General features: G+C 38.6%; 1 protein-coding gene across 5 annotated transcripts in view; it reads left to right on the top strand.

Annotated features, from left to right (window-relative positions):
* Positions 1-22936, top strand: part of CREBL2 (cAMP responsive element binding protein like 2) — a 58575-nt gene that overhangs the window by 15706 nt on the left and 19933 nt on the right. For 3 of the 5 annotated variants that reach the window (XM_029204759.1, XM_029204757.1, XM_029204758.1), the window contains exons 2-3: positions 9142-9339; positions 10522-10666. In XM_029204759.1, coding sequence (XP_029060592.1) covers positions 9142-9339; positions 10522-10666 — 343 coding nt within the window. Of the gene's footprint in view, positions 1-9141; positions 9340-10521; positions 10667-13395; positions 16805-22936 lie in introns of those variants that run through there. The other 2 variants (XM_029204762.1, XM_029204760.1) reach the window with 2 other exon arrangements.

Raw genomic sequence — 22936 nt, forward strand, 5'->3', positions numbered from 1 at the left:
GAAATCTAACATCTCTAATATCCTACCTTTGTGAAATAAGTTCCCTGTGCAGGGCAAGACAAAATCAATGGCTGGCAGGTTGCTTTTCTTGGTGGTGTGGGTTAGGGAGACAGGCCTTGTGAGTGTTTCCCTTAGGACCTTTTCTCTGCAGCTCACAAATGTGTTTTGGGGAGGAAGAGGAGGTAAAATGGATAGCCGATAAAGAGGTACCATGTTACAATAACAGCTATTTAAATTTTCATGTGGCCCTATGTTGGTAGAAATAAAACTACAACAGAAAAGAAGTTAAATTGGGGGGTTATTTTCATAGTTTTCTTCTTGGCATTTGTGTTGGTGCATAAAAATCAGTACTTTTATTTAGCCACATTAATGTGCTTCCTCACAGAATAAGAGAGAGCAAGGGGACAATGTGGTTATCACTGAGTTTGTGAAAATTCTAAGAAACATTGGTAAGACTAATTTTTGGCTCAGACATATTTAAGGAATTTGTGGGGTTGATTTCAGTTTTAGTTTCTGGTTCCTCATTTCTTTTCTTTCTTTTTAAATACAGCATGTATTTCTTTTTTTTTAAATGAACTAATTAATGTATTTTGGCTGCGCTGAGTCTTAGTTGCGGCGTGCAGGATCTTTAGTTGTGGCATGCGAACTCTTAGTTGTGGCATGCATGTGGGATCTAGTGCCCTGACCAGGGATCGAACCTGGGCCCCCTGCATTGGGAGTGTGGAATCTTAGCCACTGGACTACCAGGGAAGTCCCCTGGTTCCTCATTTCTTATTAACTTCCCTTATCTGTTCCCCAATCTTTATGGCTTATGAAATATGTAAAGTTCAGTTGTTAAGGCAACTAGTATACTAACCTATGTTTGTATAATACCCTTTTTTTTTCTAAAAAAGTGCTTTCTTACATTATTTTACTTAAGATTTATAATAATCCTGTGATGTGTTTCACTCTCTTGAAAACTGGAACGCTAATCAGATTTTAGCTGACACCAAAAGCCAATAATTCAGTCTATTACTGAGGAAAAATTAAGCTAGAGAAGTGGTGGTTATGTGGTCTTAAATATAATTTTACAGATGACATAAAATGCAGGAACCCTGGATTCATTTACTGTGCCTTTCTAATTTAAAAAAAGGAATAAAATAGTTCCAGTGTAAATATTTTGCTACCATGAAAACTAAACAAAGGGCTATACCTTTTGTTTGATTTTTATGACTATGCTAGGTTTGTGTAAAAAATCAGTGAAGTCTGTGCAGTACACTGTGTCCTCTTGCTGGCTTCTCAAAGGCAGCCATTCCTGAATTCCATTCCTGAATTAATTAAAAACAGCAATATATAAGGTATTGGATTATAGTGAGTGGTATGTGACTGATGACTCATTTTACTACATAAAGAATAGATGTGATTACCATTTATTTCACTATAGACATGATTTTAGGCTATAAATATATTGCTTTTTAAAGACTGTATCAATAGCAATACACTTTGTTTTAATCTAGGGTGATTTCAAAATACTTTATTGAAATTGTGCAGTTGATATAACATAGGCATAATTTAAAATTTAGCCCATAGTAATATTTGGATCAACTAGTTATCCTTCAAGTGCTAATCATATATTTGATTTTGAAAAAAAGTTTCCTGAGGTATATATTATTATATTGGAATCAAAACGTGATGAGACAGAATAGGAAAGCTTTGAAAGACCAGTTTTTGAAAAGTTAAAACTAATTTGGGAGTAGTACTGAAGCAGCTGGCTTTTAAGATGGTGGTGGAAAGGATTTTTTTCCAGAGCCTCGGAGTATTCAGTCTCATTTCAGAGCCACCCTATAAAATGCTAGATGCAGTGGTTAGCCGTCTTGTTATGACACAGTTTCTGGTAAATGTCGCTGATTAACATTTGAAGTTTGGTTTTCCTGACCCAACCATGATACCGAGTAAAGATCTGATCTTTATAGGGTACTGGGCATTGTTGGTTTATGGTATTAATAGTGATTCCAAACACACAAACAAATTAGAGTTTTTATATCCAAATGGAGATTGATCCTTTTAGTTTTGTTACCTGGTAAGACTTCTGCATTTATTCCAATGATTTGCCAGTGTTTGAGTTTTGCATCTTCTCTTTTAGAATTGCCTTTAAAGCCTCAACAATATTCCTTTCAGTATACTAAAGTAGTGACATTTTTATTCTCTGAGGGTAATTTTCAGAAAGACCTAGACATCATTTGGAGCCTCGTCAGATAAACAAAGCGGACCATCAGATTGGGAATTTAAAGAATAACGTGTCATTCGAAAGTAATACGGCGAAAGTAATATTGTGTTGTGGCTTGTAAGAAACTGGCTCCAAAAGCAGTTTCCAAGAAAGCTTATTCATTGGAATAAATTTTCCCCTTTCACAGTGACTCCTTTAAAGGAAATTCATTTGATGTATAAGTTCAGTTTCATGTATTTAAAATTCATCATCTTTATCTCATAGTTACATCTTATATAAGAATTTGGGGAGGTTCCAAAGCTAAACAGTGAAGAACATTAAATTACTCTGGCAGTCACCAAAAAACTGTGCCTATGCAGGTAAATGAATAACAGGGATATTGAGAGGATGTCTGTGACACCAGAGGGAGCAGGTAGAAATCTCCTGAGGCAGTCTAGGGTTATAATTATAGACTTGTAACGGCAGGAGACAATTATCCTGAAGATTTCAGGGACTTCTGTGTGTTCCCTTGGGCTCAACAAATTTGAAGAGGGAATTGATAGCCAAATTGTTTAGGATTCTTATTTATTTATTTATACACATAATTTTATGTACAAATTTTATGTTTTTCTAATTGTAAATATTTAAAAATCATAAAAAATACAGATGAGAAAAAAGCTTTTTATAATCACACCTATCAGAGAAATCCTCACTATTTTTTTTAATAGACCTTTATTGGAGTATAATAGCTTCCCAAGACCGTGTTAGTTTCTGTTGCACAACAAAGCGAATCAGCCATATGCACACACATGTCTCCATATCCCCTCCCTCTTGAGCCTCCCTCCCATCCTCCCCATCCCACCCCTCTAGGTCATTGCAAAGCACCGAGCCGATCTCCCTGTGCTGTGCTGCTGCTTCCCACCAACCATTTTACATTTGGTAGTGTATGTCAATGCTGCTCTCACTTCGCCCTCCCACCCCATGTCATCAAGTCCATTCTCTATGTCTACCTCTCTATTCCTGCCCTGCAACTAGGTTCATCAGTACCACTCTTTTTTTTTTCTTTTTTTTAGATGCCATATATATGTGTTAGCGTACGGTATTTGTTTTTCTCTTTCTGACTTACTTCACTCTGTATGACAGACTCTAGGTCCGTCCACCTCACTACAAATAACTCAGTTTCATTTCTTTTTCTGGCTGAGTAATATTCCATTGTATATATGGGCCACATCTTCTTCATCCATTCATCTGCTGATGGACATCTAGGTTGCTTCCATGTCCTGGCTATTGTAAAAAGTGCTGCAGTGAACATTGTGGTGCATGTCTCTTTTTGCATTATGGTTTTCTCAGAGTATATGCCCAGGGGTGGAATTGCTGGGTCATATGATAGTTCTATTTTTAGCTTTTTAAGGAACCTCCATACTGTTCTCCACAGTGGCTGTATCAATTTACATTCCCACCAACAGTGTAGGAGGGTCCTTTTCACCACACACTTTCCAGCATTTATTGTTTCTACCTTTTTTGATAATGGCCATTCTGACCGGCATGAGGTGATACGTTATTGTAGTTTTGAGTTGCATTTCTCTAATAATTAGTGATGTTGAGCATCTTTTCATGTGCCTCTTGGCCATCTGTCTGTTTTCCTTGGTTAAATGTCTATTTAGATCTTCCTCCATTTTTAACAGGATTGTTTGGGTTTTTTGATATTGAGTTCCATGACCTGTTTGTATATTTTGGAGATTAAACCTTTGTTGTTTCATTTGCAAATATTTTCTCCCATTCTGAGGGTTGTATTTCTGTCTTGTTTATGGTTTCCTTTGCTGTGCAAAAGCTTTTAAGTTTAATTAAGTCCCATTTGTTTATTTTTGTTTTTATTTCCGTAACTCTAGGAGGTGGGTCAAAAAGGATCTTGCTGTGGTTTATGTCAAAGAGTGTTTTTCCTATGTTTTCCTCTAAAAGTATTATAGTGTCTGGTCTTACATTTAAGTCTTTAATCCATTTGGAGTTTATTTTTGTGTATGGTGTTAGGGAGTGTTCTAATTTCATTCTTTTACATGTAACTGTCCAGTTTTCCCAGCATCACTTATTGAAGAGGCTGTCTTTTCTCCATTGTATGTTCTTGCCTCCTTTGTTGTAAATTAGGTGCCCATATGTGCGTGGGTCTATCTCTGGGTATTCTGTCCTATACCATTGATCTATATTTCTGTTTTTGTGCCAGTACCATACTGTCTTGATTACTGTAGTTTGTAGTATGGTTTGAAGTCACAGAGTCCTCCAACTCCATTTTTCTTTCTCGAGATTGCTTTGGCTATTTGGGGTCTTTCGTGTTTCCATACGAATTGTAAGATTTTTTGTTCTAATTCTGTGAAGAATGCCATGGGTAGTTCGATAGGGGTTGCACTGAATCTGTAGATTGCTTTGGGTAGTGTAATCATTTTCATAATATTGATTCTTCCAACCCAAGAACATGGTATATTTCTTCATCTGTTTATGTCCTCTTTGATTTCTTTCATCAGTGTTTTATAGCTTTCTGAGTACAAATCTTTCTCCTCCTTAAGCAGGTTTATTCCTAGATATATTATTCTTTTTGTTGCAGTGGTAAATGGTAGTGTTTCCTTAATTTCTCTTTCTGATTTTTTGTTGCTGGTGTATAGGAATGCCAGCGATTTCTGCATTAATTTTGTATCCTGCAACCTTACCAAATTCATTGATGAGTTCTAGTAGTTTTCTGGTGGCATCTTTAGGATTTTCTATGTATAGTATCATCCCATCAGCAAATAGTGACAGTTTTACGTCTTCTTTTCCAATTTTTATTCCTTTTATTTCTTTTTCTTCTCTGATTGCTGTGGCTAGGACTTCCAAAACTATGTTGAATAAGAGTGGCGAGAGTGGACAACCTTGTCTTGTTCCTGATCCTAGTGGAAATGCTTTCAGTTTTTCACCATTGAGTATGATGCTTGCTGTGGGTTTGTCATATATGGCCTTTATTATGTTGAGGTAGGTTCCCTCTATGCCCATTTTCTGGAGATTTTTATCATAAATCGGTGTTGAATTTTGTCAAAAGCTTTTTCCGCATCTATTGAGATGATCATATGGTTTTTATTCCTTGATTTCTTAATGTGGTGCATCACATTGATTGATTTGCATATATGGAAGAATCCTGGCATCCCTGAGATAAATCCCACTTGATCATGGTGTATGATCCTTTTAATGTGCTGTTGGATTCTGTTTGCATATCTTGTTCAGGATTTTTGCATATATGTTCATCAGTGATATTTATTGGTCTATAATTTTCTTTTTTTGTGGTATCTTTTTGTGGTTTGGGTATCAGGGTGATGGTGGCTTCATAGAATGAATTTGGGCATGTTTCTCCCTCTGCAAGTTTTTGGAAGAGTTTGAGAAGGATTGGTATTAGCTCTTTTCTATATGTTTGATAGAATTTGCCTGTGAAGCCATCTGATCCTGGACTTTTGTTTGTTGGAAGATTTTTAATTACAGTTTCAATTTCATTACTTGTGATAGGTCTGTTTATATTTTCTAATTCTTCCTGGTTCACTCTTGGAAAATTGTACCTTTCCAAGAATTTGTCCATTTCTTCGTGGTTGTCCATTTTATTGGCATATAGTTGTTTGTAGTAGTCTCTTATAATCCTTTGTATTTCTGCAGTGTTAGTTGTGATTTTTCCTTTTTCATTTCTAATTTTATTCATTTGCATCCTCTCCCTTTTTTTCTTGATGAGTCTGGCTAATGGTTTATCAGTTTTGTTTATCTTCTCAAAGAACCAGCTCTTAGTTTTATTGATCTTTGCTATTGTTTTCTTCATTTCTGTTTCATTTATTTCTGCTCTGATCTTTATGATTTCTTTCCTTCTACTGACTTTGGGTTTTCTTTGTTCTTCTCTAGTTGTTTTAAGTGTAGGGTTAGATTGTTTATTTGATATTTTTCTTGTTTCTTGAGGTGAGATTGAATTGCTATCAACGTCCCTCTTAGAACTGTTTTTGCTGCATCCCATAGGTTTTGGGTCGTCGTGTTTTCATTGTCATTTGTTTCTATGTATTTTTTAATTTCTTCAGTGATCTCTTGGTTATTTAGTATCAATTAGATCTGTCTGATCTGTTGTGTCATTTAAAGCTTGTGTTTCCGTATTTATTTTCTGTTAGGATGATCTGTCCATTGGTGTAAGTGGGGTTTTAAAGTCCCCTCCTGTTTTTGTGTTACTGTCAGTTTCTCCTTTCATGGTTGTTAGCATTTGCCTTATGTATTGGGGTGCTCCTGTGTAGAGTGCATAAACATTTATAATTGTTATATCTTCTTCTTGGATTGATCCTTTGACCATTATGTAGTGTCCCTCCTTATCTCTTGTAACAGTCTTTTTTAAAGTCTATTTTATCTGATATGAGTATTGCTACTCCAGCTTTCTTTTGATTTCCACTTGCATGGAATATCTTTTTCCAACCATTCACTTTCAGTCTGTATGTGTCCCTAGGTCTGAAGTGGGTCTCTTGTAGACAGCATATATATGGTTCTTGTTTTTGTATCCATTCAGCCAGTCTGTGTCTTTTGGTTGGGGCATTTAATCCATTTACATTCAAGGTTATTATTGATATGTATGTTCCTATTACCATTTACTTAATTGTTTTGGGTTTGTTTTTGTGGGTCTTCTTCTCTTGTGTTTCCTGCTTAGAGAAGTTTCTTTAGCATTTGCTGTAAAGCTGGTTTGGTGGTGCTGAATTCTCTTAGCTTTTACTTGTCTGTAAAGCTTTTGATTTCTCCATCAAATCTGAATGAGATCCCTGCCGGGTAGAGTAATCTTGGTTGTAGGTTCTTCCCTTTCATCACTTTAAGTATATCGTGCCACTCCCTTCTGGCCTGTAGAGTTTCCACTAAAAAATCAGCTGATAACCTTATGGGGATTCTTTTGTATGTTATTTTTTGTTTTTCCCTTGCAGCTTTTAATATTTTTTTATTTGAATTTAATTTTTGTTAGTGCAATTAATTTGTGTCTTGGTGTATTTTTCCTAGGGTTTATCCTGTATGGGACTCTCTGTGTTTCCTGGACTTGGGTGACCATTTCCTTTCCCATGTTAGGGAAGTTTTCAACTATAATCTCTTCAAATATTTTCTCAGACCCTTTCTTTTTCTCTTCTTCTTCCGGGACCCCTATAATTCGAATGTTGGTGCATTTAGTGTTATCCCAGAGGTCTCTGAGATTGTCTTCAATTCTTTTCATTCTTTTTTCTTTATTCTGCTCCTCAGCAGTTATTTCTACCATTTTGTCTTCCAGCTCATTTATTCGTTCTTCTGCCTCAGATATTGTTATTGATTCCTTCTAGTGCATTTTTCATTTCAGTTATTGTGTTGTTCATCTGTGTTTGTTCTTTAGTTCTTCTAGATCTTTGGTAAACATTTCTTGTATTTTCTCAATCTGTGCCTCCATTCTATTTCCAAGATTCTGGATCACCTTTACTATCATTACTCTGAATTCTTTTTTGGGTAGATTGCCTATTTCCTCTTCATTTATTTGGTCTTGTAGGTTTTTACCTTGCTCCTTCATCTGTGACATGTTTATTTGCCGTCTCTTTTTTTTTAATGAGTGGGATTGTGCTCCTGTCTTACTGGCTGTTTGGCCTGAGGCTTCCAACACCGGAGCTTGTAGGCTATTGGGTAGAGCTGGGTCTTGGTGCTGAGATAAGGAACTCTGTGAGACCTCACTCCAGTGGGTATTCCCTGGGGTCTGAGGTTCTCTGTTAGTCTAGTGGTTCGGACTCGGAACTCCCACCGCAGGAGCTTCCCCCCGACCCTGGGCTGGTGAATCAAGGACCCGCAAGCTATGTGGGGTGGCAAGAAAAACAAAAAAGGAGAAAAATAATAAAGTAAAAAATAAAATTAGACGAAGAAACTAACAGATATGTTAGAAAGAATGTAAAAATATAGGTATGTCAACAACCGGAAAGTATATCAGTACCACAATAGTAACAGAGGGAAAGGAAAAAAAAGGGAGGGGGGGGAAGGCCTTGGCTGTGGAGGGCGGGGCCTAAACAAGGGCGAGTTTTGGGCAGTGGCCGGGGCCAATGCTCAGGATCCACAGGGCTGGAAAAGGCCCTGGGTGCTGTTGGGGGTGGATCTTAGGCTCAAGGAACAGAAGGGGCCCAGGCATGCCCCCCACCCCAGTCTCAGAGGGCAGGGGACCTCACCTGGGAGCCCAGCAGGCTCCCTGCATCTGAGTGGGCTGGGCGATGGCCCTCCACTCCTCTCCTGCTCTTCTTGGAAGAGTCCCTCCCACCTGCCTCTTCTGATTTCCCTGGCCTCAGTGGCACTGATCCTGTCTGGCCTCCACTTCTCCTACCCCTTCGGTCCCCCTATGTCCTACCGGTTCACTTTGGGTTTCCTCCCATCTCCTTGGGGGTCAGAGTTCCCCCACCAGTGGCCATCAGGCACCCTAGTTGTGGGGAGACGCTAACTCCATGTCTTCCCACACCGGCCTCTTGATTCCTCCCCGCCACTGACCTTTTACGATCCTTTCTTCTATGTCTTGCTTTATAAGATTGAGATCATACTGAACTTAATTTTCAATATTTTGTCTTACTTATTAAGTCAATAAAAATTCTATGTGAACAAAATATTTAATGGCAGTCTTTTAGATTTTACTAGCTATATATGGTTCATAAAGTTTACTGTTAAGCTCTGTAAAGTTTATTATTAAAACAAGTTTATTATTGAAGAAATAATGAAAACTTATACTATTTCTTCTCTCACATTCATGGTATCAAAAGTATCAGAAAAAGAAATTATGAAGCAAAGAATCATAAGGCATTTGATGGGATTATGCTTTCTTAGTTCCACAGGCTCCATTTATTTGTTATTTGTAAATGTTTTCCGTGCTAATATGCAGCCGCGGTCACTTTCCTAGACCCAGAACTAGGAAAAAGATTAACTGTTTCTCTCTCTTGCTGAAGGTGGTTGGAGGTAAAGTGAAGAAGCCTGGCAAACGTGGTCGAAAGCCAGCCAAAATTGACTTGAAGGCAAAACTCGAGAGGAGCCGGCAGAGTGCAAGAGAATGCCGGGCCAGAAAAAAACTGAGATATCAGTATTTGGAAGAGTTGGTATCCAGTCGGGAAAGAGCCATTTGTGCCCTCAGAGAGGAACTGGAAATGGTAAGAAAGTCTGTCAATAAACGCATGAAACAATCAACCTAAGCTATATTAAAACATGAAGATACCATTTTTTAGCTATCCAGTTGACGAACGTGGGAAAGCATATTCATCTGTTAGCCAGCACATAGGCAAATAAGCATTTTCATACATTGCTGGTGGGAGTGGAAAGTGACTATTTCTTTAAGGGATTGTTTATGACAGGAAAAAAAATCGAAAATAACCAAAATGTTCAGCAGTAGGGGATTGGTTAAATTATACTACATTCACGTGTTGGACTACATTGCAGCCCATGAAAATCACAATGCACATGTATATTTACTGATGTAGAAAGACACTTACAAGATATTGCTAAATGGAAAAAGCAGTATAACAGTATGTAGTAATACGCATAGTGTGATACCATTTGGCCTGGTTTTGTTCATTCATTCATTCAGACTTTAGGTAGTAGCTGTAGACATATACAAGAGAATAGGTAAAAGGGAATAGAAACCCATTAGTACTGTGAGCTCAGGGGAGGAGGTGACAGGTTGGAAAAGAGAGAGAGAATACTAACATGATCATTACAAAACTGGGACAGGCTACCCCCAGCTTTTTAGAAGGTAAGAAAATTAAGTCGGGTCATGGAGAGAGTCCAGATGTACACTATTCAGTAGACTTGCTTTTAATACGTTGAATTTGGCTTGTAAATTATTTCTCACCTTCTGCCCTGTAAGCCACTGGAGGACATAATCTTTGGACTGATTCATCTTTTATACCCCCAAAGTCCATAGTACACACTCTGGTAGAAAGTAGGTGTTTAGTGAATATTTATGAAATAGAGAAAGGAAGTTACAAAATTATTTATTTTAGGAGTAGACATAATAATGTGACAGTCAGCAAAAAGAGATGAATCCTAACGAATGGCACTCCATGGGGAGATATTCTTTCAGCCAGAGGGCCCTTTTTAATCTGAGCACTACTCCAGCACATCACAAGAAGATTCAGCAGTAGTTTTTCACCCTCTTCTGAAGATAGCAGGCCTCGTCCATGTCCTAGGTTATCAACAGGAGTACAACAGAAGGTGGGATTCCCAGCAGCCAATTTGACCTCTAGTTACGGGAGTTCTTATGTCTAGGATTTCCACCTGTGGTTGCTGAACTCTGACTAGTAAAATTTTATTTAAATATATTTTACATATTTCAGTACAAGCAGTGGTGCATGGCAATGGACCAAGGGAAAATCCCTTCTGAAATAAAGGCCCTACTCACTGGAGAAGAGCAGAACAAATCTCAGCAGAACTCAAGCAGGCACCTGAAAGCTGGGAAGACAGACGCTAACAGCAATTCCTGTGAGTACAGTACATGGGAGAGTTTATCTGTAGAAGAGTGACTTAAAGGAGGCTTTCTGTTGACCACTTTCCTTGCTGTGTCTTCAAATAAAATAAAATGTTGATGTCATTTGTAATACACCAATAAGCAAGTGAACTGGCGTTAGATTCTAAATACTGAAATGCGTTATACATGGGGTCTATAGAGAGCAACTGATAAATTCATGGAAAAGTTTTAAAGTCGACTCAGTCAATAAGTGAGAGTGTACCAGTCTAGTTATTGTTTTGGCTGCACTGCACGGCTTGCAGGATCTTAGGTCCCGGACCAGGGATTGAACCTGCACCCTCGGCAGTGAAAGCGCCAAGTCCTAACCCCCGGACTGCCAGGGAATTCCCTAGTTACTGTTAATAATAACAATACCTTTGATTTTGATTTACAAAGTATTTTCACTTATGTTTGTCATAATTATTTCCTCCAGTAATTGTGTGAAGTATAATTGTACTTTTTATTTTATAGATGAAGAAATAGCACAGGTGCTGCTTGGTAAGGTGCCCAAGGTCACACAGCTATAATGGTAGAACCTGTCCTCACCTAGTTCAGGCTCTATCTAGTACAGTAGCCCATCACCTATAAGGATTTTTTTTTAATTAAGGAGAAATTCACATAACATAAAATTAATCATTTTAAAGTCACAATTCAGAGGAATTTAGTACCTTCACAGTGTTGTACAACTACCACCTCCGTCTGGTTAGAAAACATTTTATCACCCCAAAAGAAAACTCCAAATGCATTAGCAGGTTGCTCGCTGTTACCCCCTCCCTCCAGCCCCTGTTAACTATGAATCTGCATTCTGTCTCTATGGATTTACCTCCTCTGCATATTTCGTATAAATGGAATCACACTGTGTGACTTTCTGTGTCTGGCTTCTTTGACCTAGCCTAATGTTTTCAAGGTTCATCCACCTTGTAGCCTGTATCAGTACTTCATTCCATTTTATGACTGCATAATATTCCATTGTGTATGTATACCACAACTTGTTATCCATTTATCCACTGATGGATATTTGTTTCTACCTTTTGCTGTTGTGAACAGTGCTACTATAAACATGCATGTACAAGTATGTATTTGAGTACCTGTTTTCAGTTGTTTTGGGTATATACCTAGAAGTGGAATTGCCGGGTCATATGGTAATTCTATATTTAACTTTTATTTATTTTTTAAAATATTTATTTATTTATTTATTTTTATTTCGGCTATGCCGGGTCTTAGTTGCGGCATGCTGACTTCTTAGTTTCATCATGTATGTGGGATCTGGTTCCCTGACCAGGGATCAAACCCAGGCCCACTGCATTGGGAGCACGGAGTCTTACCCACTTGACCACCAGGGAAGTGCCTATATTTAACTTTTAGAGGAACCACAAATTGTTTTCCACAGTGGCTGAAATATTTTACATTACCACCATAGTATATGAAGTTTCCCATTTCTCTGTGTCTTGCCAACACTTTTTATTTTCCATTTTTGAAAACTGTAGCCTTCCTAGTGAAGTGGCATCTGATTGTGGTTTTGATTTACATTTCCCTAATGACATTGAGCAACTTTTCATGTGCTTGTTGGCCATCTGTATGTCTTCTTTGAAAAAATGTCTCTTTATGTTCCTTGCCCGTGTTTTAATTGTCTTTCATTATGTTGTTGAATTGTAAGAGTTCTTTATATATTCTGGATTCTAGACCTTTATCAGATATATGATTACACATATTTCTCCCATTCTGTAGGTTTTTTCGCTTTCTTGATAGTGTCCTTTGGCGTACAAAAGACTTTAATTTTGAGGAAGACCATTTTTAATTTTGTTGTTCATGCTTTGGGTACCATATCTAACAATCCATTGCCAAATCAAAGGTCATGAAGATTTGCCCTATGTTGTCTCCTAAGAGTTTTATGGTTTTAGGCCTTATACTTAGATCATTGATCTATTAATTTTTCTATATGGTGAGAGATAGAAGTCCAGCTTAATTCTTTTGCATGTGAATATACAGTTGTCTCAGCACCATTTGTTGGAGAGACTGTTAAGGTTTTAGAATGAAGATGCCATATGTTGATTTCTTCATCATTGTGATTGCTTTGGGAGCACTTGAAAATAGTTATAAGGAAATGTTACAAACTTTTTATCTTTTAAAAAATTTTTTATAAAACTGAAGGATTGGCTTTTTATAGCTGTTATTAGATGAGGTAACATTTGCCTTAATCTAAATTCAATTAATGAAAAAAAGCCAAAACAGTTTTCTTTCAGTCTGTATTTGAAAATAGCCTTCCCGTAGATACTAAATTAAAAAAAAAAAAAGCATGCATTTTAAAACAGATTAACCGAACTTCATTGACTTTAAAAGCATTCTTGAGACTTCCCTGTGCCTGGTGGTGCAGTGGTTAAGAATCCACCTGCCAGTGCAGGGGACACGGGTTCGAGCCCTGGTCCGGCAAGATCCCACATGCCACGGAGCAACTAAGCCCGTGCGCCACAACTACTGAGCCTGCGTGCCACTACTGAAGCCCGCGCACCTGGAGCCCATGCTCCGCAACAAGAGAAGCCACTGCGATGAGTAGCCTGCGTACTGCAAGGAAGAGTAGGCCCCGCTCACCGCAACTAGAGAAAGCCCGCGCATAGCAACGAAGACCCAACGCAGCCCCAAATAAATAAATAAATTTATTAAAAAAAAAAAAAAGCATTCTTACATTGGTAACTTTATTTTTCAGGGTGAAGAGCATATAAAATGATGAGTCAGTGATTGAAGCCAATATTCTGATTCTTATTGGAGGATGAATAGGCAAGATTGTACTTCTTGGCTCCATTTACTACCTACTGCTCAGTCATCTCTGTAAATTTGCAATTTCTACCAAAATGTGTGATCATAGATCTCAAAGGATTTTGCTTTAGTTTTCAACACTTAGAAAATTTACAAACATTCAGACCTGTTCTGGTTGGTATTGCCACCCATGGCATTTAACATGTTGCAATGCTTGAAAGTACAGTAGAGAGAATGAGTGAAGATTATATTTTTTGCACCTCAATTCCACATTGCTTTATTGGTTAATTTATATTCTTTCCATGTAATTCATGTAATTGTATGTGTATGTGTGTTTAGGTGTCACTTCCTTTCATGTTTTTGATTGCCCTACAAAGAGAAACCAAATGGGCTGATTACTGACTATAAGTTCTCAGCCTTTATGGACCTAATCTTATTTCTTTATATTTACTTGAGTAATGTTTATTTTCTGCATGAACCGTTTCTCCTGTGAGCCATTCCAGCATAAGCTGTGAATATGTATTAACAAATATATACATTTCTATTTTTATAATCCATAATGATATGCCCGTTTTAAATAATGTACACATTAACAAAATCCATCAAGAAAGCCCTTAAGATAGCCTCTATTTAAAACTTTTGTTGCTGTCTTTTCTAACTGTATTTATACAGGTTTGCTAGGGCCTAATCTGTACTTGGAGAATAATTAGTCAAACTTTATTTTTAAATAAGAAGTAACCTGTTAGGCATTTCAGTAACATACATCGTCTTGACAACCCATACAGTGTGTTTCTATTGTATGTCTATATATGTATATGGGGAGGGCAGGAGTGAATGTTCACACACATTTCGTTGTGTAATCACCTAATTTGGAGAATTTTTCTAAAGAAAATAGGATGAAATTAGCTGCTGAGATGGAGTTTCTGCCTCAAGAGATCTGGAACGAAATGAGGGACACATTGCTGGTGGATCTAATGGCGGTAGCCATAACCAGAACACTTAGTTTCTTCCCTGATTTGAGTTTCCTTATGAATGTATTCTGAGCCAGAGAGAAACACACTGTGGGTGTGCATCCGATTCAGCCCTGGCCATGCCTCCACTCTGGAGTGAAGCACTGAAGCCAGAGTCGCCAGGGGGCCTGGCAGAAGGAGCAGAAGGCAGAGGAGTTCCCTCCAGTTCCCACCACAACTACCTTTGCTTTCTTTCTGGCTACCAAATGGAGTGATGGTTGAGGAGTCACACTCAATATGATACACTCAGATCTGGGAATCTTTTGATGTCCCCACTGGGACACTTTAACACTCTCTCTTCTCTTTCCCATCCTTAAATCAGGAGTTGTGTCCTCTCTTGCTGCTAAATTGTAATTGCTCTTTGCTCTAGTGAAGCAAACATTTGGCTTCCAAACAATATGTGTTTTGTTACGAGGCAGTTTAAGAGGAGGCATCATAGTCTAGCTTGACTGTGAGGGGGAACATGAGATGGACCACATAGTTTCAGGTGATGAGGTACCTCCCTCCTTCTCTGAGGCCATGCATTTGAATTAAGTGCTTCCCCTAGGCCTGAGTTCCTGAAGATCTCTTGTGCTTAGGTCGCAGACTCAGCTCTCTAGTCTAGTACTGTGTGACAACTGATATACCACTAGCCCAGTCTGTTGGGCCTCTCTGTGTTTTGGAGGACTGGGGGTTTAAGAGTACTTAATGTCTTTTTAGGATCACAAATATAGATAGATTAAAGATTGTTAATGTTCAGGCCTTCAGAATTTAAGTTTTTTAAATATAGTGTTCAGATTGTAATGGGTATGTTTTTGCCATCTGGTCTACTCAAATGTATATTTTTATTTTGCAAAACAGCCCAAGACTTACTCTACGTTGCTTTGTTCAGTACCTTTTGAATTCCCCCAAAGAGTTGTTTTCAAAACAAACATTCCAAATGAATGTGGCTCTTCAATGGAATGTCCCCATTGTGCTTGAAGTGTTTCTTCTCTGGTTGTGATTTTAAATTTTAGGCTCATTTGAGCTACTCCCCTTCCCTTCGGTATCTTTACAAGAGCAGTGACTTTGTCCTCAGGTAGCCGATGTGTAATTTTGGGTGAAAGTAAATTACAGTTTATTTCAGTTTAATCCTAAACCTATCTATTTGGTATTTTGGAGTAGATCAAACCGAGAGAAAAATTCTTGGTCTTAAAAAGGAATGTTCTGATTGCTTTGGGTATTGTGCTGGTTGCACGCTTTGGCCACTTGAAGCATGTTAATAAACGTCACTGATTAAAACAGCTGGAGCACTTGCCCCATTCCAGTTAAGGAGCAGCATGCTGAAATCCTAGCATCTCTCACTCACCTATAAGGACAACATACCGGCTGAGAGAGAACAGAAGCGGGTGGAAGAGTCAGCGAGCTCAGTCCCCCTTCATCTGTTCTGCTGTTCTCCTTGCTCTCTGAGTACACAGAGTAATATTTCCTTTTTCCTTTTCCCAAAGAAAGGAAGGTAAGGGGGAAAATAAATTTACGTATTTAGACCAGTCATATTCTGTTGTTAGTTTAGCATAGATCCGTTGTATATTAGAGCAACTGAGTATAATATGAAATAAGTTTGACTAGATCAAGTTTTAGGATATAGTTGAAGTTCTTAAATTTTTTTCTATTTTATCTAAAATCTTTCTAATGTATCTAAATCAGGATCTTTCATGCTGCAGCAAATTCATATCACTGTTTACCAGCTGACTGACAGTATTTATCAGCATCACCATTTAGCATTTTATTTTATCATCTTTGAATTGGTAGGCTTGATTTGGGTTGTTCCAAAAAGCATAGGTTTAAACTGGACTTAGTTAAAATAAAGGCAAATAAAATTTAAAAACGTAAATGCGATGTTTCACAAGAAATCAGTTGCACATTATCAATTACATTTTTAGTTTTAAAAGAGAGGAAAATTACTACTAAATCACATGGTATTTTGGGGCATTGAAGGAATTTTTCTTTCTCTGAAGAGCATTGTACAATTATATTTTTATGAAAAATAAAATATCTTCACCGGAGCCATTTCAGGTTGTCTTTCTCACAATACTGAAGTATGTCTGTATAAGCATAGTAAAAAGATTATGAGATTTAGGCAGAACTGGTCTTGAATCCATTTTTTGCGTCGCCTTGAATTATGTACTCTCTCGGCTTATTTCCTCATATGTAAAGAAGTGGGAGGATAACTTTCCAGAGTAATTGGTAGGCTAAATAGAGTTATGGGAAACTGCTTCTAAAGTAGTAAAGAATTACATTAAATTTTAAATATTCATGTGTGCCTGGGTTTGACTATTAAGATTTAAATCACTAATGATAAATATATGTAATGGTCTGGAATCTAAACATGTAGCGTTGCAGGCCTCATGTTTCTGAAGTCTTTTTAGCTATATCATTATGTCTGTCCCTGGAATGGTGTATAGTTGGGGGCTCTTCTTAGCAATAATAGCCTTCTGTTAACTAGATTAATTTTAAGAAGTTAATGCTCCACCCGGCGGTAATCCTATCACCTGCATAAAGCAGGTGTTCAGGCTGCTAGGTAACCTGGCTCACTCCTCCCTTATCCCATCCATTTTACTTAATTACACAGTATCATGAATCGCAGCGGGACTGCTGTGTGAGGTTGTGCTGAATGTGCATTGCACAAAGGCACCCAGTTGAGGAGGCCTAAAATCGACCTCACGTTCCTTTCAACAAGCCACGTGAGGAGGAAAGGGTGCCTGCCATTGCTCACCAGGTCACACGTGTGGTGCAGGTCTGCCCGGAGAGGAGCCTTTCTTAATCCCTCTACCTGGAGGGTGCCTTTCATAAAACGTGCAAAACGGCAGTGTGCTGCAGCTGGTCTATTGCTGGCCCCAGAGGAAAGCCAATCATGTGCATCTATCCCAGCTCCATGCTGAGTGACATCAGATTGGTAGCTTTTAATCAGCAGTGATGGGAATACTGACACCACAGAAAGCAGTACATGCTACCAATCAGGGATTTCCCTCCCCTGCCAGAGAGTTGGTTTCCAGCAGACCACTGTAAAGGCCTGGTGTAGGCCAGCATGGCCCTGACCCGAGCAGCCACATTTGAGGCCCCACGTATCTGACTGGAGGACACATGGAGCTGGAAGGACTCTTTGTAAGTCTCTAGGAAGTTTGGAGGCATCCATGTCAAATTCAGATTACTTCACAAGACAGATAGATGGTGATCGTGACTCAGAAACGGTTATGGGTTGCAGAGAACTACCCAGGTGAACTCTAGAAATGACCGGGAGGCAGATCAGCTGAATTCTTAAAGCAAGCCTTGGGGTCAGAGTGGGTACAACTAACTTACCTATTGCTTTGTGACACAGTGCTTCCAACACTCCCGGGCTGGGGGTTGGGCTGCAGCTGGACAGTCAGCTTTGGCTTATAGGCCATTTTGACTCTGCAGTTAGATAAGTATTTGAGCAGGAAAAATCTCCTGAGATCCAACAGAACCCAATTCAATCCTGCCATGCCTCAGTGCCCCTTTCCTGAGAGGCAAACAGTGCCTGACAAGCCCCGAACTTTACTGCCCCGAACCTGGTCAAGTCAGCAGGCTAGAAATGACGACTCCCGTGCCTCCACTAGGTAGCCTTGGATAACCCAGAACCGGCAGGCCAAAAGCCCACACTGAGTTCTGGGTTTTCCCACTTCAGTGGAATGAACACCATGCTTGCCGATACCACAGGAAAAGAAGGTATAGGGTTAATGACAAAAAGTAAATAATAATGCCCCTCAAACCTCAGGCCCCTAAGGAAATGAATTCCAACAACAACCACGTGATCCTGGAAGCAGATGCTACCTCCACTGAACCTTCAGATGAGACCCTGACCCTAACCCTGTGATTGCAGCCTGAGGACACAGTTAAGCTGTATCCAGATTCCTGCTCACAGAAGTTAATGAGATTTTAAAAAATGTGGGTTATTATAATCTGTCAAATTTTGGGGTAATATGCAATAATAGATAACTAATACAATTGTTCCATTTTTTTTCCATGTGAAATATAGATTTCATATTCAACTTATAAAAATAAACTAGTTTAAAATATCTTCCAAATAGTAACAAACAAAAAAATAACCATACTCCTTTTTGTCAGATCCCATGTTCACCAAGCAACTTCCAGATTATACTTCCAGATTCCCAATTATTCCAAAATCAATAAGAATGTGCCCTGAATAAGTCATCTAAGCATTCTGGTCATTGGAAAGGAATATACCCCCTTGAAAATCAATACACTGGCCTCTGGTTAATATACTTCAGTCTCCTGAATAAACGTGAGGGTGACTAGGGAGTGGAGAGTCAACCTTAGTCTGTGGGGTCAGTTCTGGGACAGGTGGAGCCAGGTTGGGATAATACCACTAAGATCACTAGCAGTTTCCTGAGGCCAGGTGATGAATGCTGCTCCACCCAGCCTGCGTGCATCCAGCCTGCGGGAGATCTTAGCTGCCAAAGGGCAAGGTCTCACTTTCACCTTCCACAAGGTGTGACAGCTCATATAAACCAAAAAACGGAAGCAGGTGCTATTGGAGACCTCTACCTAGTCTATGAAATTACATTGAGTTTTAATATGTGGCCTGTTTTAGTTGAGGGTTTCTTTAAACCACAAAACGGATAAATATAGGCAGTGTTTTTCCCCCTTTGTCCTCCAAACAGTATACTCACATATCTTTTCTTAAAAAAACAAAAAAGCCATAAACCATTTAGCTGGTTTAAATTTTTCTTCAAAATAAACTTAAAAGTTCCTTACAATATTTGTGTTTGTAAGTTTGAGTCTGGATTTTCATTGTGTTTCTTTGCCCTTTCACTCCAATTATCAAATAGCTTTAAAAAAAACAACAAAAAAAACCTATCTTGACTTCAATTTCACTTTTCACTTAGATTTGTTTCGAGTTACAGTACAATTCACTTATGGTTCAACTGAAAATATATAATGGTTACATGTTTTTAGCTACAGAGTTGCCTACAATTAACTATGGCCAAGAGTGACTTAAGTCCCGTTTCACTGGTTTTTCTTACACTTGACTAGAATGGTTAAATTAACAGTTGAAACTGATTTTCCTCCATCAGTTCTTTCTATTGTATATGTGGAAATCGCAGCACAAGAATGACGGTAAAAGGCTGCATTCTCAAGTGTTTTCATATCCTGAATTTAGACCATGCCTTCTTAATAGTTCAAAAAAATCCCCTTTGGAGTGAGTGAATAGAAGTAGCTCTGTCACCTACCTCCCATTCAAGTTCCTGTTCCCAGTTGTTCCTTCCCCCTGAGTCTGCAAAATATTAGCAGAACTAAAAAAGAAAAGAAAAAGAAAAAAAGCTAAAGAAGGAAAACGATGCCACAATTTGAGAATGGTATTAAAAAACTGTTTCTACTAGTTAGCACATAGCAATAGGTGCTGAAGAACTTGAAAATGGAAAAATCCATTGGGTTAGCAACAACTAAATTTAAATAACAACAATAGAAAACCTTTTTTGAGGGCTTCCCATGTGTTTGGTAATGCACTGAATGAATGATTTACATGGGTCTGGGCTCATTTTATTACAATCCTATAAGGTGGTATGATAGTCTTACATTTCAGCTACGGTAGAATACCAAGTTATTTAATCAACACTAACCTAGGTGTTGCAGTGAAGGTATTTTGTAGATGTGCTCAACAGCTACAACCAACTGACTTTAAGATTATCCTTGATAATATGGTTATCTAATCGGTTAAAGGCCTTAAGAGCAAACAAAAATGAGGTTTCCCTAAGAAGAAATTCTGCCTCAAGACTGTAGCATCAAATCCTGCCTGCTGGCCTGCCCTAGATTTCAAACTGAAGACTGCAGCAACTACCTGAGTTTCCAGCCTGCCACCCACCCTACAAACTTCAAGCTGGCTGACCCCCTTAATTGCAAGAACCAATTTCTTAAAATACTGTCATCTATCCACCTATCTATCTGTCATCTATGTCCTATTGGTTCTGCTCTTCCTGAAGAACCCTAATACAGGTAGGCATGTTATCTTCCCCATTTTAAAAATAGAGAAGCTGGGGTTTGAGAATTTGCTGGTTAAACAGGTGGTAAGCAGAACCTGAGCTTCAACGCAGAAGTTGATTCCAGAGCCCTTGAAAACAACCATCACACTTGTGATTAAGGAAAACTCTGTTGGCTGGAGGTGTCACTGGAGTCTTGTACCCAGTTTTCACTAATTTTTAAAGGGTCATTCAAGTATATATAGTCCATCTACCTGGAGAATCAGCCCAGGATTTTAATGAGTCTGGACTGATGAATAGAGTATAAATCCATTCTTCTCAGACACTGTGCTTCCCACCCTCTCCACCATAAAACTCTTCACAGATCTTTTGCTGCCCAGGTATCCATGCCATGGTCCGCGTAGCACATTCAGGGTCCTACTAGCAGAATATAGTCTCCTAAAACAGAGCACTCTTTGGAAGGTATTGCAGGGAAGCAGAATAGAGAGGATTCATTCAGAATTCCCTTATAGTTTTCATTCCCCATATCTAGCTGTTGTGGGCAAACAGCTGAAACTGCTATATTGACTGTCTGCCACTGAAAACCAGATGATGTTCTCAAGCTTCCAGACCTGCATCATAACCCTGAAACCAGATACACACACCCAGCATTTCTGGGGGTCATTTTCCTGCAGAGTTAAAATCACACATTCTTCAAATTATAGGTGAATCCTAATTGTATAACTCAATTAGGGTTGATGAGAGTTTTTAAAAAGCAACACTTTTAAAGAGGCTTCTTCTAGTAAGTCAGACAGAAAAAGACAAATATATCACTTACATGTGGAGTCTAAAAAAATGGTACAAATGAACTCATTTACAAAACAGAAACAGACTCACAGACATAGAAAACAAATTTATGCTTACCAAAGGGGAAATGTGGGGAGGGATAAATTAGGAGTTTGGGATTAGCAGATGCAAACTACTATATACAAAATAGATAAACAACAAAGTCCTACTGTATAGCACAGGGAACTCTACTCAGTATTCTGTAATAACCTATATGGGAAAAGAATCTGAAAAAGAATAGATATTTGTATATGTATAACTGTTTCACTCTGCTGTACAGCAGAAACACAACATTGTAAATCAACTATACTCCAATATAAAATAAAAAATTAAAAAAAAAACAGAAACAGATTAACAGACATAGAAAACAAACTCATGGTTACCAAAGGGGAAAGGAGGGGGAGGGATAAATTAGGACTTTGGAATTAACAGATACACACTACTATATATAAAATAAATAAACAACAAGGACCTACTGTATAGCACAGGGAACTATATTCAACATCTTGTAATAACCTATCCGATAATGGAAAAGAATCTAAAAAAGAATATATACTTTTACCTTCAGGTGTCCAGTTTACACCTGAAACTAACACAACATTATAAATCAACTATGCTTCAATTAAAAAAAATAATAAGGAGGCTTCTCCTGAGAAAGAAGACAGAGCTTTTGAACAGAAGTGTTGAGCAAACAATTCAGAATGGCCCAGATTGTAGGTAGGGGCTCAAAAAATTAAAGAGGGTCTGAGGGAAATGAGACGGGCCAAAAATAAATTTAACCTAAAATAAATTTAACTGCCTACCTACCAGGAACACAGGAACATTTACTTTTAGGGAAAGTCTAGATTACACTGCTATGGAATCCATAAATTCTGAGAGTCAAATAATAAAAGGAGAAAAGAGAGAGGCCCTGGTAAGTGTGGGTGGCACAACTGCGTGTTTGGTGAGATGGGGTTTTTCGAAAATGCTACCATTTGTAAAATGGGTTTAAAATAATATTTTGACTAGTGATTTCATGTCTGTAAAGGGTATTAATTATTTTGGAATTCCCTCCTATGTTGAGATGCTTTGTGTTTTGAACACACTGATTAGTTAATCTGCAGCTGCTGCTCTGGGTGCTCAGCAATTTTCACTGTCTTGTTGCTATGCAACGAGGACTTTCCCCCAAATCGCCAGTGTGCCGGGCCCTGTGAAGAACTGGTGGGGTCTGCCTACTGGCCACAGTGCCACCAAGCGGTCGTTCTGCAAAACAGTGGCACCAAGCTGGTTCGTTTCCATGGCTGTCTAATCAGGGCCCCCCTAAGGTCGTCTCTGCTCCAGATGAATTAGCAGGTTCACTAAGCAATGGGGAATTGTTTATTCTTTTCATATTCTTCCCAACACAGTGAGGATTTTTTCACTCCAGTGAATGCATCATGCCAGCAGCACGGCAAATTTGAAGAATGTTGGACTGGTTGGCAGAAGGCATTTTTGTTTACCCCTACATTGACCTCTCTTGGACATAATTTGCTCTTCTAAACAGTGAGGGGCTTGGGTTAGGTCTCCCAACGTCCCATTCCTTCTACTCTAAAAGTCGAATTCTTTGCTTCTGTTACGTGTGGTTTTTATAAGGAGAATAACCTTGAAGCTGATCCTGGTCCAGCAGCTCCAACAGATCTTGCTTCTGTTGCTTCAAAGC

The sequence above is a fragment of the Monodon monoceros genome, unplaced genomic scaffold, assembly GCF_005190385.1.
Source record: "Monodon monoceros isolate NGI ecotype Baffin Bay Population unplaced genomic scaffold, NGI_Narwhal_1 Super_Scaffold_6, whole genome shotgun sequence".
Lineage (NCBI taxonomy): Eukaryota > Metazoa > Chordata > Mammalia > Artiodactyla > Monodontidae > Monodon > Monodon monoceros.